We start from the raw sequence: 19,577 nt of genomic DNA on the forward strand, positions 1-19,577 counted from the left end.
AACCAATATCAAGCAATGAGATTGAAGAAACAATTAAAAGCATTTCAATGAAGAAAATCCCAGGACCAGATGGATTCTCAGCCAAGTTCTTCCAGACTTTTACAGAATAACTAATACCAATCTTCCTCAAATTATCCATGAAATAAAAGGAAACACTCCCAAATTCATTCTATGAAATCAGCATAACCCTAATACCAAAACCAGACAAAGACACATCAAGGAAAGAAAACTACAGACCAACATCCCTGATGTACACAGATGCAAACATTCTTAATAAAATATTAGGAAACCACATTCAAAAACACATCAAGAAGATAATACACCATAATCAAGTGAGTTTCATCCCAGGAATGCAAGGTTGGTTCAACATACACAAATCAATAAATATAATTCACAGCATAAATAGAATCATATGATCATCTCAATAGATGAAGTAATGACCTTTGATATAAGATGGCATATGTTTCAGTTAGCTTTTTCACTGCTATGACTAAAAGGATCTGACCAGCACTATTGTAGAAGAGGAAGAGTTTATTTGAGGGCTCACAGTTTCAGAGGTCTCAATCCATAGACAGCTGACTTCATTCCTCAGGGCTCAAAGTGTGGCTGAGCATCATGGCAGAAGAGTGTGGTAGAGGGAAGCAACTCACATCATCAGAAAGCAGAGAGAGAGAGAGAGTCTTCACTCTCCAGACACAAAATGTATGCCCCAAAGCCACACCTCAATCCCCACCTCCTCCAGCCACACCCTGCCACTCCAGTTACCACTCAGTTAATCCTATCAGGGAATTAAATCACTGATTGGGTTAAGACTCTTACAACCCATTGTTTCTCCTCTGAACCTTCTCTTCTTTTAATGAGTTCTCCATTTATTAAGGGCTATATGAAAAGTTTTAGGGAGTATTTCTTGGGAGTGGTTGCACAGTGTTTTGTTTTGTCTTTTAAGTGCCGCAGATAACACACCATTATTTGGGACCCTGTGCCTGTGGCACGTTGAAGAAGTTACACCAGAATTAGATGTGTGACCTGTTTGGTTTTTCATAGATTATGAAGAAAAGGGGGAAAATAGGACCCCTATGTACACAGAGTTGTACACTTTGCATCTTTAACCATTTGTGGTATTTTTGTTTTCTTGGCCTTGGAATATTCATACGCTTTTTTTATTTCTATTTTTTATTTTTACAGACTGAATTTTGACTCATTGTACACAAATTGGGTACAACTTTCGTTTCTCTGGTTGTACACGAAGTAGAGTCACACCATTTGCATCCTCTGAATCTTCTTGCATTGCCTCACACAGCTTTTGGGGGACACCGCCCATCCAAACCATAACAGCATCCATTCATGTCAAAACTGCTGGAGAAACTAGGCATTGGAAGAACTTACCTCAACATTATAAAGGCCATACATGACGAACCCAAAGTCAACATCATACGGAATGGAGAAAAACTGATTGCATTTCCTCTATATTCAGGAACATGACAAAGATGTCCACTTGCACCACTTCTATTCAATCTAGCCAGAGCAATCAGGCAAGAGAAGGAAATTAAAGGGTACAAATAGAAAAGAATTCAAACTATCCCTGTTTGCTAATGAAATGATCCTATATCTAGAAGATCCAAAAAACTCCAAAGGAGTCTTCAGGAGTTATGAAGTAAATTCAGCAAAGTAGCAGAATACAGGATCGACATTCAATAGCTTTCCTATATTTTAACAGTGATTTTACTGAGAAATAAATGAGGAAAATCATTCCATTCACAGTAACCTAAAAATTAATATATGTTTGGGAATTAATCTAACCAAGGAGGTAAAAGATCTCTACAATGAAAATTATAGAAGATTGAAGAAGGAAATCGAAGAACTTAGAAAAACCTCCCATGTTCTTGGACAGGCAAAATTAATGGGACCAAAATGGCCATACTACCGAAAGCAATATACAGACTCAATGCTATCCCCATCAAAATAACAACATTCTTCCCAGAATTAGAAAAAAAATTACAAATGGTTAATAGACATACTTTAAAAAGTTCAGTATCTCTGGCAATCGGGGAAATGCAAATCAAAACTACATTGAGATTCTATCTCATTCCAATCAGAATGGCAATCATCAAGAATATATATAATATTAAATGCTAATAAGGATATGGGGGAAGGTATTCTTATATTCATACATTGTCAGTGAGCCTGCAAATTAATACAACCACTTTGGAAAGCAGTATGGAGATTCCTCAAAAGAATAAGAATAGAACTACCAAAAGACCCAGCTACCCCACTTCATGGTATTTGTCCAAAAGAACTAAATTCAGCATACTGTAGTGATACAGGCATATCAATGTCTATGGCAGCACAATTCACAATAATCAAGTTATAGAACTAGCCCAGGTGCCTGTCAACGGATGGACAGATTTTTTTTAAATGTGGTATATATATATGCAATGGAGTTTTACTTAACCATAAACAAAGAATAAAATTCTGGTATTTGTCAATAAATGGATGGAACTGGAAAACATCTTGCTAAGTGAAATAAGCCAGACTAGAATATCAGGGGTCCAAGGTTTTCTTTCATTGTAGAAGTTAGAGCGAAGTAAGGAATAAAACTTGAGGGTGAGGGAGAATCCCTTGAAAATAGGAGGGAGATCAGTGGACTAGAAGAAGGAGACTGAGTGGGAAAAGAAGGGACAGGAGAGGGGAGGGACGATGGAATGAAACTGAACAAATTATGCTCTGTACATACGTGAATATATCACAGTGAATTTCACCTTTGTGTATATCTATAAGGCACAAATTTTAAAAACAACAAATAAATAGAAGGAAGACCTGGAGAGTGGAAGAAGGCAGACAGGGGGAGGGAGGAGGGGAGGCAAAGAGGAAGTACTGGGACTGAAATGGAGCAAACCATATCCCATGCATGTATGATTATGTCAAAATGAATTATTATGTATAACGGTATAACTCTACTATGTATAACTGTAATGCACTAATAAACATTTATTTATTATTTTTTGGTACTGGGGATTGAACCAGTGGTACTCAAACACTGAACCATAACCCCAGCCCATTTTATTTTTTATTTTGAGACAGGGTCTTGCTAAGTCGCGTGGGGCCTTGCTAAATTGCTGAGGCTGGCCTCAAACTTGCAATACTCCTGCCTTAGCTTCCCAAGTCACTGGGATTACAGGTGCACACCACCCCACGTGGCTAAATATTTTTTTTTAAAAGAGAGAGGAAGAGACTGGGTCCATAATACCCCCTCCCATGGTAAACCCCCCAAAGATCTAACTAGTCCTCACTTCCCAAAGGTTTCACCACCTCCCAATAGCTCCACAGATCGGGGAACAAGTATTAAACACATGGGACTTGCAGATCTAAATTATAACACTGTTATGTGGAAATTATTTATACAAGTATTGAAGGGGCCTTTCATATAATAAGATTTGCTTCTGAATTGTGACAGATCACACACTCATGATTTAAGTTACAACTTTGTGATATATACTTCTCAGTACAGTTCAATAAGCATTTTGTGAAGACTTAGTATTTTCCAGGCTAGTGTTTCTGGGACTAAATTGAGTGTAGGATACAAGTGCCTCACAGGAAAGAAACTCATTGAAGCTGGTAACACAAGGAGAAAGTCTAGGGACACCAGTTTACTTTGCCAGTATCTCTGACTTTGTACTCAGATCCAAGTTGCCTTTTTAACTTTAGATCTGTTTTGTGAGAAATCAGTAGCCCCAAAGCCACAGATCTGGCCAAATGAACTGAGACACCCCTGCCACCAACAAGCATGTTTGAAATACCTACATATTCTCTGTTTACCACAAGTCATTGTTTTATACGGGGACATATCTTCTTTGGACCAGAGTTGAGTGGCTACAGGGGGCACCGTTTCAAAATCTGTGTGAGGGAAAGTAGTAAAGAAAGGGATCAGACTTCCTTAATGTGACTCCTAAGGCACAAGAAATAAAAGCAGGAATCAATAATTGGGACAGATTCAAACTAAAAAGCTTTTTCTCAGCAAAGGAAACTATCAGCAATATGAAGAGAGAGCCTACGGAGTGGGAGAAAATCTTTGCCACTCATACTTCAGACAGAGCACTAATCTCCAGAATCTATAAAGAACTCAAAAAACTTTACACCAAGAATACAAATAACCCAACCAAAAAATGGGCTAAGGAAATGAGCAGACACTTCACAAAAGAAGATCTACAAGCAATCAACAGATATATGAAAAAAAATGTTCAACATCTCTAGTAATAAGAGAAATGCAAATCAAAATTACCCTAAGATTTCACCTCATCCCAATTAGAATGGCGATTATCAAGAACATAAGCAACAATAGGTGTTGGCGAGGATGTGGGGAAAAGGTACACTCATACCTTGCTGGTGGGATTGCAAATCAGTGCAGCCACTCTGGAAAGCAGTGTGGAGATTCCTTAGAAAACTTGGAATGGAACCACCATTTGACCCAGCTATCCCACTCTTTGGCCTATATCCAAAGGACTTAAAATCAGCATACTACAGTGATGCAGCCACATCAATGTTCATAGCTGCTCAATTCACAATAGCTAGATTGTGGAACCAACCAAGATGCCCTTCAATTGATGAATGGATAAAGAAACTGTGGTATATATACACAATGGAACATTACTCAGCCATAAAGAAGAATAAAATTATGGCATTTTCAGGCAAATGGATGAAGTTCAGAATATCATGCTAAGTGAGATAAGCCAATCCCAAAAAACCAAAGGATGAATGATCTCTCTGATAAGCAAATGATGATACATAATGGGGGGTGGGAGGGAGGAAAGAATGGAGGAAGAATGGACTGTATAGAGGAAATAGGGGTGGGGTGGTGGAAGAAAAATAACAGAATGAGACAAACATCATTTCCCTATGTACATGGATGATTACACAAATGGTATGACTCTACTTCATGTACAACCAGGTTTTACCCCATTTGTGTATAATCAATCAAAATAAATAAATTATTTTAAAAAAAGATAAAAGAAATGGGACCAGGCAGAGAAGAGGTAAAACATGAATGGCCAAAAGAGTGTGTCCAAATGGACAGTTTAGGTTTTCCTGTGAGGTACATGATGAAAATCTTCCCAGGGTCTCTATGAAGCATTCAGTAAAAGCCACATTCTCCACCAACACTTCTGGCTTCGTGTATTTTGGAGATGCAAAGAAGTGGTGAGTCCAATATCAAAGCTGGTGACGGGGTGACCACAGAGGTTACCAAAGAGTGCAGTTGCCTTTACATGTGATCCCATTCCTGAAGGGTGTCATAAAGACCAACCACAGAGGGAGTTGCAGCAGGCATCCAAATGAGCAGCTGCTGATAGGAGAGCATATTGGTGGTGGTGGTGGTGGTGCTTTCTTATCAATGTCAAAGTCAAACTTTTCAAACTTTTCAGATTGAGATACAGTCAATGTTTGCAGAGGAAAGGCCAAAAGTGAAATTGCATGGGGCATAGTGGGAAATGGGGAACACCTTAGCAATTCACCATTGAGCAGAACATCGTTAACACAAATGTAAGAAAAAGGACTCCAGGCATCAGACTGTTCTAGTATCCTTTCATCTTGGTTGTCTCTCATTCATTGAGCTGGATTGAGATTGTCAGGTAATATCTCTGGAACTCAGTTTCCTCCTCTAAAAGAGATTGAAGATTGATGCTCTCTAAAGTTTCCTACAATTCTATATTCTTTAATTTTTTTTTTTATTTTTACAGACTGCATTTCAATTTTTTGTGCACAAATGGGGTACCTCATTTCGTTTCTATGGTTGTGCAGGATGTAGATTCACACCATCCGTGTAATCATACATGTACCTAGGGTAATGATGTTTAATTTTTAGAGATGGAGCCAGCTCCTAAATTTAAAAAAAAAAAAATTATTCACAGAATTCTTTCCCTGGTTTTGATTCAGTAAAGAGTCAACTGGTTTGTAATAAACCAAAAATACATTTTACAGCAATCATCAAGAAAAGAACAGAATGAAGATAATCCCTCTTCTTTTTCCTTTTGAAGCCAGTTACCAACGCAAACACCAGTTTTACTGCCAAACCCACTTAGTCATCAGATATTTGGTACCCAAGCAAAATCCATTCAGTCCCTGATTATAGTGTGAAACCTCAGCACGCAGAAAAGTGGGAAGGAAGAGATCATGTTTTGTTCATCAAAACACTTTTCAAATTAAGCCATCACATCCTAAAATAGTGGATTAGAATCATCCATCAGGGCTTCTTCCTGAAAGCATGCAAATGCACCGTCCTTGTTTAGAAGTAGAGTGTCAATTGCTGTGCAGATACAAAAATGACTAACAGGACCGCCTAATCAGACACCTGTCCATTTCCCTTTTTTTAGCTTAGCAACGCTCGATTCACAGGAGTTGCCTGACACAAACAGCATTTTGCTGACGGTTCTGTGTGTGCTTGAGCAGTGATAGCATTTAAACTAAAATGGAGTTTCAGATATTTCCATCTGCTTCTTAAAAATACATTTGCAGAATTACAGTATTAACCACAAATGAATGGCTGCCCAGCCTCTCAAATGAGATACAGAAATAGCATTGTTAGTCCATCAGAAAAGGAAAGCTTCCCCTCACCACTCCAGTTAAATGGAATGAAGAAGATTTCCTAGAAGAGTCCCTAAATAGAAACTGCCATTTTTCTGGAAAGAAAGATCCCACTGAGGGGGTCAGGAGATTATCTCCTTTAGGATTCTAGAATCTCAAATCTTATAATTTATATTTATGGTAATTATTGTATTAAATAGAAGAAACATATCAATAGCTAGGACGGGTTTTACACCTGCTCTTGTGTTTGTGATAAGACAACAAAAAGTGTTCCTCAAGGAGAGCATGACTACAATAAGAATCAAAGGGATATTTCACAGGTTGCCAAATTAATCCAAACTATTTAAATTAAACAAGTCTGTACTGTCTTTTATAGTCTGAGTTCCATGAAAAAGGAAGTTATTTATATATCAGAAAACCATTCCTGAATATGACAAAAGTGTATTGCTTTAAAAAGCCTTCCTGACTAACTATAGCTAATTCATACCCTGAATGGTAAAATTATTTATATATTCAAATTTTTTAAAGAGCTCTCTGCTGAGTCTAATTAGTATGCTTTTAGAATCTTCTGTCCAAATTTAGAACCTGAAATTCACAATGAACAAGAATGACATTCCCATTTTAACCAGAAAAAAGTAAATGAAGATGAATCAGAATAGAGACGGGATAGTATTTTAGTTTCTTTGGGTTTTTTAAATGGAGATTTTAAGAAAATTTTTATCAGTTATTGATCTGAGATATTATTAAAAATTCTCTTTAAAGACACTTTAAAAACAAAATAAAACCATTTCGTAACTATTTTTTAACCATTTGTAACTAGGTCTTCCCCCTTGTATCTACATGGGTGGTAGAAGAGAACTGAGCACAAGTGGTTATATTTCTAATGCTGGAGCTAGAAGACTTTTAGATCATCCAAATCATTCCCTGCTTTAACACATGAGAAAACTCACCCATCATTTTCATTTACTTCTACATTTTTAAAATATTTACATCTATAATTTTTTCTTCATATTTTGATGCCAAGATCCCAATGCCATTTACTTGATTCTGAAATTCTTGTGACTTAGTAAGGTAAGAATCTCATGGCTTGTTCAAGGACAGAGATAGTATATCTTGAAGTCCATTCTAGCATATTCTCACACAACAAAAAAAATAATAATCATGAATTACATATTGTCATTGTCTACTGTTGTATGTGAAATATAGAAAGCATTAAAAAATGGTGATTGGATGAATCAGTATCACTGAAGGAAACAGTACAGTACCTGTAAATAAACTCTGCAGGGAGCCATAGGGTAGAGTCTAAGACTCACTTTATCACCAATTCACTGCATTACACTGAGCTAGTCACAGTCTCTCTGATTCCCAAATTACTCAAATGTCATTTTTTAGGTTTAACTAACATTTAGATAGATTGCATATTCTCCAGACACTACTTAAAAGACTTTAAACACAATAATTTGCTTAATTCTCACAATTACTTATGAGCAGGGCCAGTTCAGACCTCAGAAGTACACAGGATCTCATGTTCAGAAGGGTCCCACGTTTGGTTAATTTTCATCTGCCACCATCTTGAAATTTGAATAAGGGCTCCAGCATGTTCATTTCATTGAAATCTCAACAAGGGGCTCTGTAAATTACATAACCAGTCCTGTCAATAAGGTAAGAAGGATTATCATTCCCATTTTATAGGTGGAGAAACCAAGTCAAAGAGGTTAAATAACTTTTCTAAAAGCTGACCATTATTGGAGCCAGGTTGCATGCCCAAGCCATGACCATCCACTGCACTCGAGAGAGACATTGGAAGCCATTGATGCTAAATTCCCTGACACTTCTGCAATTCCATTGTAAGTGATTTAATAAAAAGAATGTTGATTCATTCTTTGCTCCTTCCATCAATGCTTTTTATAGGTACAGAATTGCAGTGGATAAAGAAAAAGAGATGCATTCATAAACAAGCCAAATTTGAAAAAAGAACTGCTTAGCTAAATGAAAGGTGAGAGGGTTTTAAATGGTCGTGGCAGGGGTTTAGCTATTTAAATGACTAAACAGGATACCTTTGGGGCTATTTCAGACTCTGATCCTCAAATTAGAGCTTTTAGGATTGGGATCCAGAGTCCTACATGGGGAAGACCGAGTTAGCCAGGAATGGTGAGGCCAGAGCAGAGGCAGGATACATCAAAGGAAGAACTCTGCACTTCCTTTTATAGATGTGAAAACAGCCCAACCACCTGGTTGTCCAATGGGCAAACATAAATAAAAGACTTGCATCAGCTGGGGATCAAATACTAAGGAAAAGAGGGCTCTGAGTCAAAGGTCACGTCCCCTGTGGAGAGAAGCATCTGGTCTCCTGTGATTCCCAGAACGTCCTCTTCTACCCTTTCCATACCCACCATCTGCCTAAAGTAATTTTGACTGAAATCTACCAGCTCAGAGGAATGAAATATGGACCTTCCTCATTAAACCAGGACCTGATCTACACCACATAGGTTTTGAGAGGTTTATTATTATTATTATTATTATTATTATTAATTATTCTAAATTATTAGTGCTATTGCTGTTAATTATTCATCACTTGTTTCCATCTTCACTCTACTTTTTAAATAAAACTTTTGTTTTATTTCTTACAAAGTTAACTTCCAAATATAGGCTAAGGGGAGAAAAAAACCCTAATTTGTTCCAAAATGATGCCCCAAAGAGAACCAAGAAAATTACTACTCAAAATTAAGGACACCACACTCTTCATTACCAAATATCTTTCCCTGGTGCAGACCTGAACCATGTGAGCAAGTCTGAACAGTCTCAGTAATTGATAGTGAAATAAACATAATATGAAAACAAGTGGTTTTGAAAAATCAAAGTTCTCTAATAAAATGTCCATTTTCTGATTGGATTAAGTAGAGCTAATGGGTTCATATAGTGCTTTAGGCTATTGTGATTTTCTAATTGACCAATAAAGGTCTCTATGCCTGCTAATATTTAATCAATTAGACAACCACAGTCTCTTCAGGGGGTTCTTCCAACTATCCCTTGTTCAGAATTACCTAAAGAACTTTTTCCTGATCTCAAATCCTTTCTGGATTTTATGAGACATCCTGTCCCTCTAAGCTGGCCTTTCAATGGTCTTACTGTTCTGTCTGTAACAAAAAGTCAGAAAACACTAACCCTAAAAGGACAAGGTAGAAAATAGTCACGTGGAGGCGATGGTTGGCAAAAAGGGAGCACAGAAGACTATCTTATCTCGATTTCCTGAACACTGAAGCCATCTGCGACCACACATCTCCCTATCTACTGGCACCGCTTACTATTCTAGGAAATTCTTGTTCAGGAAGATATAGTTGCAAATAACTTGAGTGTTTCAGGAAATTTCCATAAATTCACTTATCTAAATATCAGGATACTCACTAATATCCGAATACTTCATTAGAGAAAAAAACAAAAACAAAAAAACTTCTCAGAACAATAGATCCCTTGACCAGGCTTATCAAATAATTCTTGGTGCTCCGTGACTGTTTTCACAAATCTTACTATGCCCCAAATCCTGAACTACCACGTAACAAGCTTTGACCAATCCTAACCAACCCACACCACAATGAAAGACATGTCTTAAACCAGACCTAGACATACGCCATCTTTATCTTCCTGGTCCCAAGAAGCCACTAGGACACTACTTTGCTTTATCAACATTTTTGAAATCTAGGGATCTTTACAGGGAGTCAGTAATCAGTACTCCTTTCCCCTCCACTACAGACTCCAACACTTTGGTCTTCTTCAGTCAAGCAACAAGCTACTAGCAAGGAGGACTTGGACTCTGTGGGAGTTGCAGAGAGAACTGGCGCAATGTTTTTCCCCAGTGAGTTGGGAGAGGACCTGGAGATTAGCACTGGAGAATTGAATCAGACCTGCATGGGCCTATAGACCTCTGAGAAATGGTCTCCCTGTCCTTCAAGAGGTGAACTAAGTCCTCCCTGACCTTGAGGCTGTGAGAGCATAAGAGAAGAGGAAAGGAATTTTCCTTCAGATGTCTCAGCAATGGGTTATACTTGCCTCTATCTCTTCTACCTGCCCATGAGACTTGGCTGCCACCATTTGGAGACCTGAACAGCAGAACTATACTACAGTGAATGGGCAAAGAAAAACAGAACCACATAGAAGGAGACTCAGCAGTCAGAGAGAGAGAGAGAGTGAGCAGTCAGATTTTTCAGATTTAGCACACGCCAACAGAAATAGAAATGAAAGAAAATACCTAGGGGAAAACAATGAAGGAAGTCCAAATTCAGGTCCAAAAACAGTTTGAAGCTAAAAATTATAATTTTCCATCTAACATTGCATGAGATGAGTTGGAAGAAAGGAAGACCATATTGAGAACCAAAGTAGGGGTAGAAAATATCTAATGGAATAAATAGCTTAAAGCACAAAGCAAAAATATAAATAGATACAAATCACAAAGGAAAATAATTTTGAGAGGAAATGGCTATGGTCCATAAATCCTACATTCAAATCAGCCACTATATAAACAATAACGAAGCTTCCAAGGCACAGAGGAAGATGAAAAGAGAAAAAAGAAATTAGGGATAGATAGAGATAGGTGCATCATATACCATGTATATATATATACACATCATGATATACATGATATATATACATGATATATATATATATATAAGCACACATATCATGATAATATATGTATAAATGAATAATGGCATAACATCTGGGAATGTATATGAAATTATTAATAAGTTAATATTTATTAAACCATAGAACCATCTCTAATTTCCTCACAAAATCCCCATGAGGATGGTACTATTTTTAAGACCATTTCACAAAGGAGGAAACCAAGGCACAAAGTGATTAAATAACTGACAGATAGACACAAAATCAGGAAGTAGCAGAGCCAGAATTCAAACCCAAGCAATCTTGATCCAAAATTTTTATACACAAGATCTCCAGTGACTTTCTTTTTTTTTAAATCGTAACCTGTTATATAAGGGAATACTAGCATTTTTTTTTTTTATAAATAGGATGTAAAATTTGTTCCCAAATTATTCTTCCTCAGTCCTGCCTGTCAAGAAATTAAATGTGACTGTGATACTGCAATGCTTCTCAGGTATCTTGGCAGGTATGTGTGTGAACTCAGAATACACAGGTGACACAGATATGCTAGGACAACTGGTAATGGTGGATTCACTTACATTGTTTACACTTCTATGTTCAGTGAGTCTTAAAGAAGAAACATGCAAAGAGGAGAAATTCTAACCGGTGTATAGAATCAGAAGTTCTCAAATATTTCACCCACTATTGGAATTGAGAGTCAAAGTTGTGGAAGGGGAGGATGGAAAGTAGAGGGTCATGGTTCTCATCTCCAAGCAGGAAAGGCAAAGAGGGAGAAAATGTGTCCCGTACGAGTCTGCTCATCAAGGTATCGAGATAGCAGTGAAGCATGGTGAGTAAGAGCATCTTGGTAAGGGAAATAATTGCTATCTTGTTTTCAAAAGTGGCAATGAACTATACAAATGTATATGAGAAGCAAAAAGGATAAACAAAATGGAAAAACATAATAACCATCAATGGAAAAGCAATGAATTGCAACTTGATCAAAAAGAAAAGGAAAAAGAGAACATAATACTATAAAATAAATAACAAGGTCCCTGGGGATGTCACTTGGTATTAGCATGTGTGAGGCCCAGAGTTCAATTCTGAATACAAAAAACAAAAATAAATAATATAAAATCAGATATAAAGAATAAAGTCTCTGTGTTAGTCAGCCTTTCTTCACTGTGGCAAATACCTGAGAAAAACTACTTACAGGAGGAAAGGTTTATTTTGGCTCATGGTTACAGAGGTTTCAGTCCATGGTTGGCTGGTTCCAGTGATTTGCACCTGAGGTGCTTCTGAGCCACATCATGGGAGCAGGAGGGAGGCAGCAGAGGTTGCTCAGCTCATAACAACCAGAAAGCAGAGAAAGAGAAGCAAAGGAAAGGGCTGCGGAGAAGACAAACCCTCCCAGGGCATATCCCTAATGACCTGCTTCCTCCAACTAGGTCCCATCACTCCATAGTCTATTCATCTACCATCAAATGGATTAATCCACTGACCAGGCCAAAGCCCTCCTGATCCAATCATTGCCTAAACGCCCCACCGCTGAACCTTGCTGCACTGGGGATCAAGCTTTCCACATGAGAGCTCGGAGGACATTCCAGATGTAAACCATAACAGTCGAATACCTCAATCATTAAACAACTGGGCTAAAAGCCAAATCCTAGCAATATACCAGTGCTCCCTTATCTCTGGGGAATGTATTTCAAGGCACCCAGTGGATACCAGAAACTGTAGACACTCTGAGTCCCAAATATACTATCATTTTTTCCTATACATAGATAACCATGGTAAAGTTTAATTTTTAAATTAGACTCGGGAGGAGAATAACAACATTAATCAATAAAAACAGAATGATTATAGCAATATTCTATGGTAAAAGTTATGTGAATGAAGTCCCTCTCGCTTCCAAAATATCCTGTACTGTACTCAACCTTCTTGTGATGGCGGGAGACGGTGCGATGCCTGTGTGCTGAGATGAAGTGGGATGAGTAATGTCCTCAGAATGGCATGCAATTTAAAGTATGTCATTTCTTTCCAGAATTTTCCACTTCATATTTTCAGCTAGAGTTGACTGTGGGTAACTTAACCTGCAGAAAGCAAGGTAAAAGGGGCTACCTGGACAACATCTGAAACAAGGTGATAAAGAAATATTTCCCTCTGTAAGGATAGAGGAATGCATCCAGTTTTATTCCTTCTAAGAACTACAGTGAAAGATGTTGTATTTAAGGGTCATGGAGCCTTAGGATATGGAGAATTAGAGAGGAGACAACACAGTTTGGGCTTGAGAAGCAGATGTAAGAAGGACAGATGGTTTAGTGCACCAGAGTGTTCAAGCTATCGGTGGATAAGGAGAAGAACCAACTTGATCTGCAGTGCAGAATACTCCAAAGGCTCAGCAATTGATGGCACCAGGTACCACGGGGTGGGGAGTGGATGGATTGAATCTGTCCAACGCACAGTCAGGCCCTTCCATCCCTTTCTACTCCAAGCTTCTTTCCCACCCCAGGAGAAAGTGGTGCTTTATCCTCTGGAAAGAGGAAGGAGCGACTGTCTGCATACACCAGTCTAGAAAGAGGGGGATTCAGTGAAGCCCCTTGTCCTCCACATCCACAGTGCTTTTGATCAAGACTTCACCCTCCAGGCAGGAGAATGAAGATTGTTGTCAGGAGCATCAGACAGGAAGGTGGAGCTAGGCATGTTGATATGGGGGACTAGGGTGGGGGAGGGGTGGGGGGGGTCTGAATGTGTCCCCCAAGTCTCCATGTTGGAACCTTAATCCCTAGTGCAATGATGATGGAAGATGGGACCTTTAGGTTATGAGGGCTCTGCCTTCACAAAAGGATCGATGCTGTTATCACAGAAGTGGGTTCATTATTGTGAAAGTAGTATCTTTATAAAGATGAGTTTGGTTTCGTTTCTCTCTCTGTTACACCATCAGATGCAGCACCTCATACTTGGACTTCCCAACCTCCAGAACCATAGCCAATATATTTCTTTTTTTTTTTTTTTTTTTTTTTTAATTACCCAGTCTCAGGAATTCTGTCAAAACATCACAAAACATGTTAGTCAAGCTGGTGGGTGGAGGGGGGAGGGAGGCAAAGTTCCCAACAAATCTGGACAGTGGGATGACCCTACAGACTGCAAGTTCACCACTCAGAAGGGCTGGCCAGGGTCTGATTTTTCATTTTTAAAGAAGAGCAAACACCCAAGAAATGTTTTTCACATGGGAGACAAGAGGAGCAACTTAAGGAGACTGCTGAGTGTGAAAAATACTTTTAAAATGGACACACTGAGCTTGGTATGGTGGCACCCGCCTGTAATCCCCACAACTCAGGGGGCTGAGGCAGGAGAGACATAAGTTCAAGGCCAGCCTCAGCGATTTAGTGAAACCCTGTCTCAAAAAATAAAAAGGACTGGGGATGTATCTCAGTGGTAGAGTGCCCCTGGTTCAAGCCCCAGTACTGAAAATCAAAATAAAAATCAATATTAAAATATATATGCATCTATGTGTGTATACATATGTACGAATATTCATGCACACACATATATATTTGAATTTAAGAAAAGATATTGCATCCAAGAAATCCAAGAACCCAGAATAGAAAACGAGAAATGGATTTCAGTAGCATTGAATACTTATGGAACTGCCAAAGTCCTTCATCAACAAATGTTGACAGAAAGACAGAAAGAACAATTAATAGTGCAATGGGGTTTTGTCACAAGTCTTACACTTATGAAATTCTTAGCACCTCCTGTATAAGCAATTTTTTAAGCTATCTCTGATGTTCAAGGAAAATAAAGTCTAGTTTCCTATTACTAACCCAAATTAAATTAATTACAAGAGGCAATAGTAATAGTAGCATTAATTAAATGGCCATAAAATAAGCATTGCACAAACGTTCAGTCTGGACATAATGGAAACCCTTCTTCTTCAGGACTCACAGCACTTAGCACTCGTCCAGTCCCCTCCCTATCCCATACCCCTGAGCTTTTACTAGGAAAGGGCTGGGGAGCAGAGGGAAGAAGAGGAAATGAGCGTCCCCACCCCAGCTTGGACAGTTATCCTAATTTGGAGAGGAAATGATGACCGCCATGGAATGATGAACATTTCTCATGGGACCTGGGGAAGTCACGAATGTCAACCTAGTCATAAGATACAAAGTAGCAACACAGGATTATAATTCCACTGTAAGTTCATGGACTCTTTGGTGGAGCTGCTCTTCTAGAATCAGAAAATTGCTTGGGTCCAGGCTAAATTGAATTCAGACTCATGTTGAACTTTGGAACTCTAATGAAAGCATTCATACGTTTCTCGTTCTGATCCATTTCCAGACCATTTGAGTTGACAGTTACCTCTGCACAGTTACCACTATTTCACTTAGCCTCCTAAATATTCCTCAGTTTGTTCTACTAAAGCAATCAGATGACTAACACCAACATTTACTCTTTACAGTTTACAAAATGTCTTCTCCTCCTTTCTCTCTGTGACTCTTTCAGTCACCCTGTGAGTTGGCACCAGCAAGACGGGGATCATTATGATGATGCTAATTTGACAAATGAGGATGCTGAGACTCAGGGGAGAGTGGTGTGTCCAAGCACACCCAGGTGCTGAGAGGTACACTGCAATTCAAAGTCAGTTCTTGCCAGGTCACATTCATATTTGTGTATGTCTTTAGTGACACTGGCAGGCGTGCTAATTGGTATAATGTTTCTGGCAGTAAGAATCAGAAGCCTTCAAGTAGAGCTAGGAGTGTTGCTCAGTGGTACAGCTCTTGGTTAGCAGCTACTAGCCTTAAAAATTACCTTTTACTCAGTTCAGACCACGGTAACAGACTGCAGGGAGTGGCAGGGAGTGGTTCACTAACAGAAATTTATTTCTCACAGTTCTGAACTGAGAAGTCCAAGATCAAGGTGCTTCTGCTTCAGTTCACTGCTCTCTGCCTTGTAGAAAGCCACCTGCTTGTTCTGTCCTCACATGACCTCCTCCTTGTCTGTGCAAGGAGAAAGCCAGCTCTCTGCTATCTCTTCTGTTAAGGACACCAATCTGATCAGATAGGCACCCCACCCTCTGACCTCACTCAATTACTTCCTTAAAGGTCCTCTCTCCAAATAGAGTCACACTGTGAGAGAGGACCTCAACATTTTAATCTTAGGGGGCCACAAACATTGAGACTAGAACAATATGCATCCCCTTTGAACTGGTGACTCCCCTAATAAAAAAATTAACCAAAAAACAATTAAATGCATTTACCAAAATATATTACCAAGGATGTTTCTTGAAAGCAATGTTGTTGGACATAATACTTCTCATTTCTGAACTTATTCGTATCCAATAAGAGAGACAATAGCAATACATACTACAGCCTTAGTAAATACAGCTTCCACATCAGTTAAAATATTTCAATTAGCCATTAACAGAATACTGGACAAAATCATTCCACAAATGACATTGGTTTATTTAGCAATTCAATAGTCAGGGCTTTGCTTTAGCTTCACCTGTGTTTTCTTAACTTTATAAAAACCTGTTGTTTTTCTTAACTTTCCTCATGGTCTCAAGACAGCTGCTGCAGCTCTACCTTTCACAACTTCCAAAAGCAGGTCCAAGTGGCAGGGTTAGAAAAGCTTTCACAGAAGCTCTCAGCAGTCTTCCCCAGAACTGGGTTACATACCTACCCTAAATCACTACAAAAAGAAATAAAGTTACCATAGTTAACGTAAACTACTTTTATACCTAAAAGTACTTTAAAATGGGGATACCAGTGGGAAATCACTTTTGGGTAGGTTCCTGGCAATGTCTCCACTGTTTCCTTCTCTTCCTGAGATTTCATCTTCCTATCTCAGACCAAATATCTCTGTAAGTCAGAATTTGATACACCTCAGGCTTTAAATGCTGGCTCCAAACTCCTCTCAGCAATCAGCCCTACGCCCCTGACCTCCCTCTTTTCTAACAAGTCACAGCCCAGGTAGGACAGGTCAAAGCAACCTGAAAGAGCAGGGCAGTGTCCTTGCTTAGAGGCCTGGCCTCCTCCTCAAGAGGGAGTTCTGGGAGACAGCAAGGCAAGGCCTGCTCCAACAGACTGGCCACACTGGAGGGTCTGGTTCCATGAGCTTTGTGACCAGAACCTGTTGAAGGCAGGAACATCTGGGACAGAGAACCAAAGTGCACGGACCAGGGCTTGGACATTGGGCCCGAGGGTGACCAGTGGCAGCAGTGATTCCATTCTAAACTTCACACACTGGACTTCAGCCTGATCCTTCAAACTCTCTGGCCAGTGGTTGTGTCTCAGGGCTGCCCACATGGAGAGCAGAGTATAACAGTGCAGAGGACCCAAAGGAGAACATGGGGCCAAAACCTGCTCGGCAGTGCTGTCAGCCATGATCCCCTTGCCAGGCTCCATCTGCCTGGAAAAGGGGGCACATTTTTCTGAATATCAACTCCTTTTTGGTGCTCATGAAGTCTCGTAGCCTTGCAGCAACTGAACCACCCAGAGGAAGGAGCATTTTCCTGATTCTTTGTGAAGGGCCTTTTGGGTTACCTGTAGCCCTGGCTGGCTTGATCCTAGAACCTAGGAATGAGAAGTCAGGGAAGTTCATGAGAACCCAAATTTGAGGGGGAAAAAAAAAAAAAAAAAAGGCCAGGAACCAGTCAAGCCCTGGCTAGGACCTTCAGTAGTGTTTGAAGAAGAGGAATGCACAGAGAGAAGGATTTGTTTCTGTTCTGCGCTAAAATGGAGTCTCGTGTAACTCTCTTCTAGCCAGAGCTGTATGCATTGCATACGGCCAAGGAGTAACTTTAGGCAGAATTGGCGCTCATTCCTCTACAGCATGGGAAGGCGGTTTCAAGTGCTCTTGGATGACAAAGCCCCTTCCACACTGACCTTCTAGAATGTGAGCTAGGAAAACTCTATCCCTGTAAGTGAACTTCTTCCCTGTGAACTTCGTGCCCTGGCCTCTTTGTTTTTCCCATTGTCTGGAAGCTGCTCCTACCCAGCTTCTCTCCAGGTAAACAGTCATGTGCTCCTTCTAGAGGATCTCACACAGTTTAAATGTCCTTTGGATAATTAATCACACCTTGCTTGTTCTGGAGTATTTCTTTCTTCTACTTAAATGTTATGTTTCTCAAAAAAAAAAAAAAATCAGTGATCACATCTTACTTGGATTAGTAGTGTACAGGGAAACTCCTCCTTGTCCTTGTCATTTCAGTTTCCGCTCAGAGATGGAGGAAGCTCAGTGAAAAGTGACAGGAGGGCTGAAGGGCAGGTCTGATCTGCTGAAGGTTAGTCCTCAGTATGGCAGGGGAAACCGGAAGCAGGGATAGAAGAGATAAACACCTGCAGTAGGAAGATCAGGGGGAAAGCCCTTCCTTGTACGTAAAATTCCCTGGGGCAAGCTTTGCTTCCCATGTTGGAGCTGCAAAAAGAAAAGGTCAAGATCAGCCTGGATGTAATCAGTAATTGGGTCCCACTGGGGCTGGGTAGGTGGGTGAAAATCCAATGGCTCCTGGTGGAATAGATGCCGCCAATGACATCCTCTTCCTTCTCAGCAAACATGCTTCTCAGGATGAGCAAATCCCATCTGTGGTTCTCTGGACCCCTGTGCAGGAACTTTAAAGGGGCCCAGAGTTTTTCCAAGGAGAGCTGGTTATTCACAAGTCACTATGAAATCCATCCAGGAAGAACCTGGGCCACTGGGCCTCTTGGGCCAGTGAGTTGCCAAGGCATGAAAAGATTTCAGGAAGGATGCTGTTTGAAAAAGATGGTACATGCAGAAAGAGAATCTCCGCCTCTGTTACAGAGGATTAGTTGGAGGACATGCTGCATCTCATAGCAGACGTACCTTCAGGCTGATGCTTCCTGGAGTGCCATAATTAGACGCCACACACGCATTCTGCCCTTAGGCAGCTCAACAAGCACCCAGCCCTTTCCTGTGTTTGTTTCCAAATACTTCCAGCTTGGGACAGTATTGAATTTCTACACAGGACTTCTCTAATCCAGACAAACTTTCCCTGCTTCTGCAAAGAAGGTTCTCAAGTTCAAGGTTGGTGGAGAAGGCTGGTCAGGGGAGAATTGAAAATGGCAAAGCTTGCCTCCAGGTGGAGGGTTTGCTTGTTGTTCTGTCCACCATAAAACTGGAAACGAAATGACAGCTGTGTTCATAACCAGCATAGACCACAGAGGAGGGATGGGAAGAAGTCAGTGAGCTTAGAATTGTGGAACAGGGTTTTTCTGCTGGAGAGCAACCATGTAGTAAACCATAGCTCTTGGTAAGAGGAGAAGTAGAGGATAATTCTGAAAAGAGAACAGAAAGAACCTCGCGGAAGGAGGGAAAAAAAAAAAAAAAAAAAAAAACCTTTTGTTTCCAAAGGGTTGTCTTGGGTGGGGCTGATGCGGCTGGCCAGT

General features: G+C 39.8%; 1 protein-coding gene across 2 annotated transcripts in view; it reads right to left on the reverse strand.

The window, feature by feature from the left end:
- MAP3K7CL (MAP3K7 C-terminal like) overlaps positions 1–18,407 on the reverse strand; it is a 74,207-nt gene extending 55,800 nt beyond the window's left edge. Inside the window, exon 1 of one of the 2 annotated variants that reach the window (XM_079155714.1) lies at positions 18,333–18,407. Coding sequence is in view for 1 of the 2 variants with exons in the window: in XM_079155712.1 (XP_079011838.1) it covers positions 17,349–17,399 (51 nt within the window). In the remaining variant the exon portion in view is untranslated. Of the gene's footprint in view, positions 1–17,348; positions 17,426–18,332 lie in introns of those variants that run through there. The other variant, XM_079155712.1, reaches the window with a different exon arrangement.
- Positions 18,408–19,577: the final 1,170 nt, after the last annotated feature.

This window comes from Sciurus vulgaris (assembly GCF_902686455.1).
Source record: "Sciurus vulgaris genome assembly, chromosome: 10".
Lineage (NCBI taxonomy): Eukaryota > Metazoa > Chordata > Mammalia > Rodentia > Sciuridae > Sciurus > Sciurus vulgaris.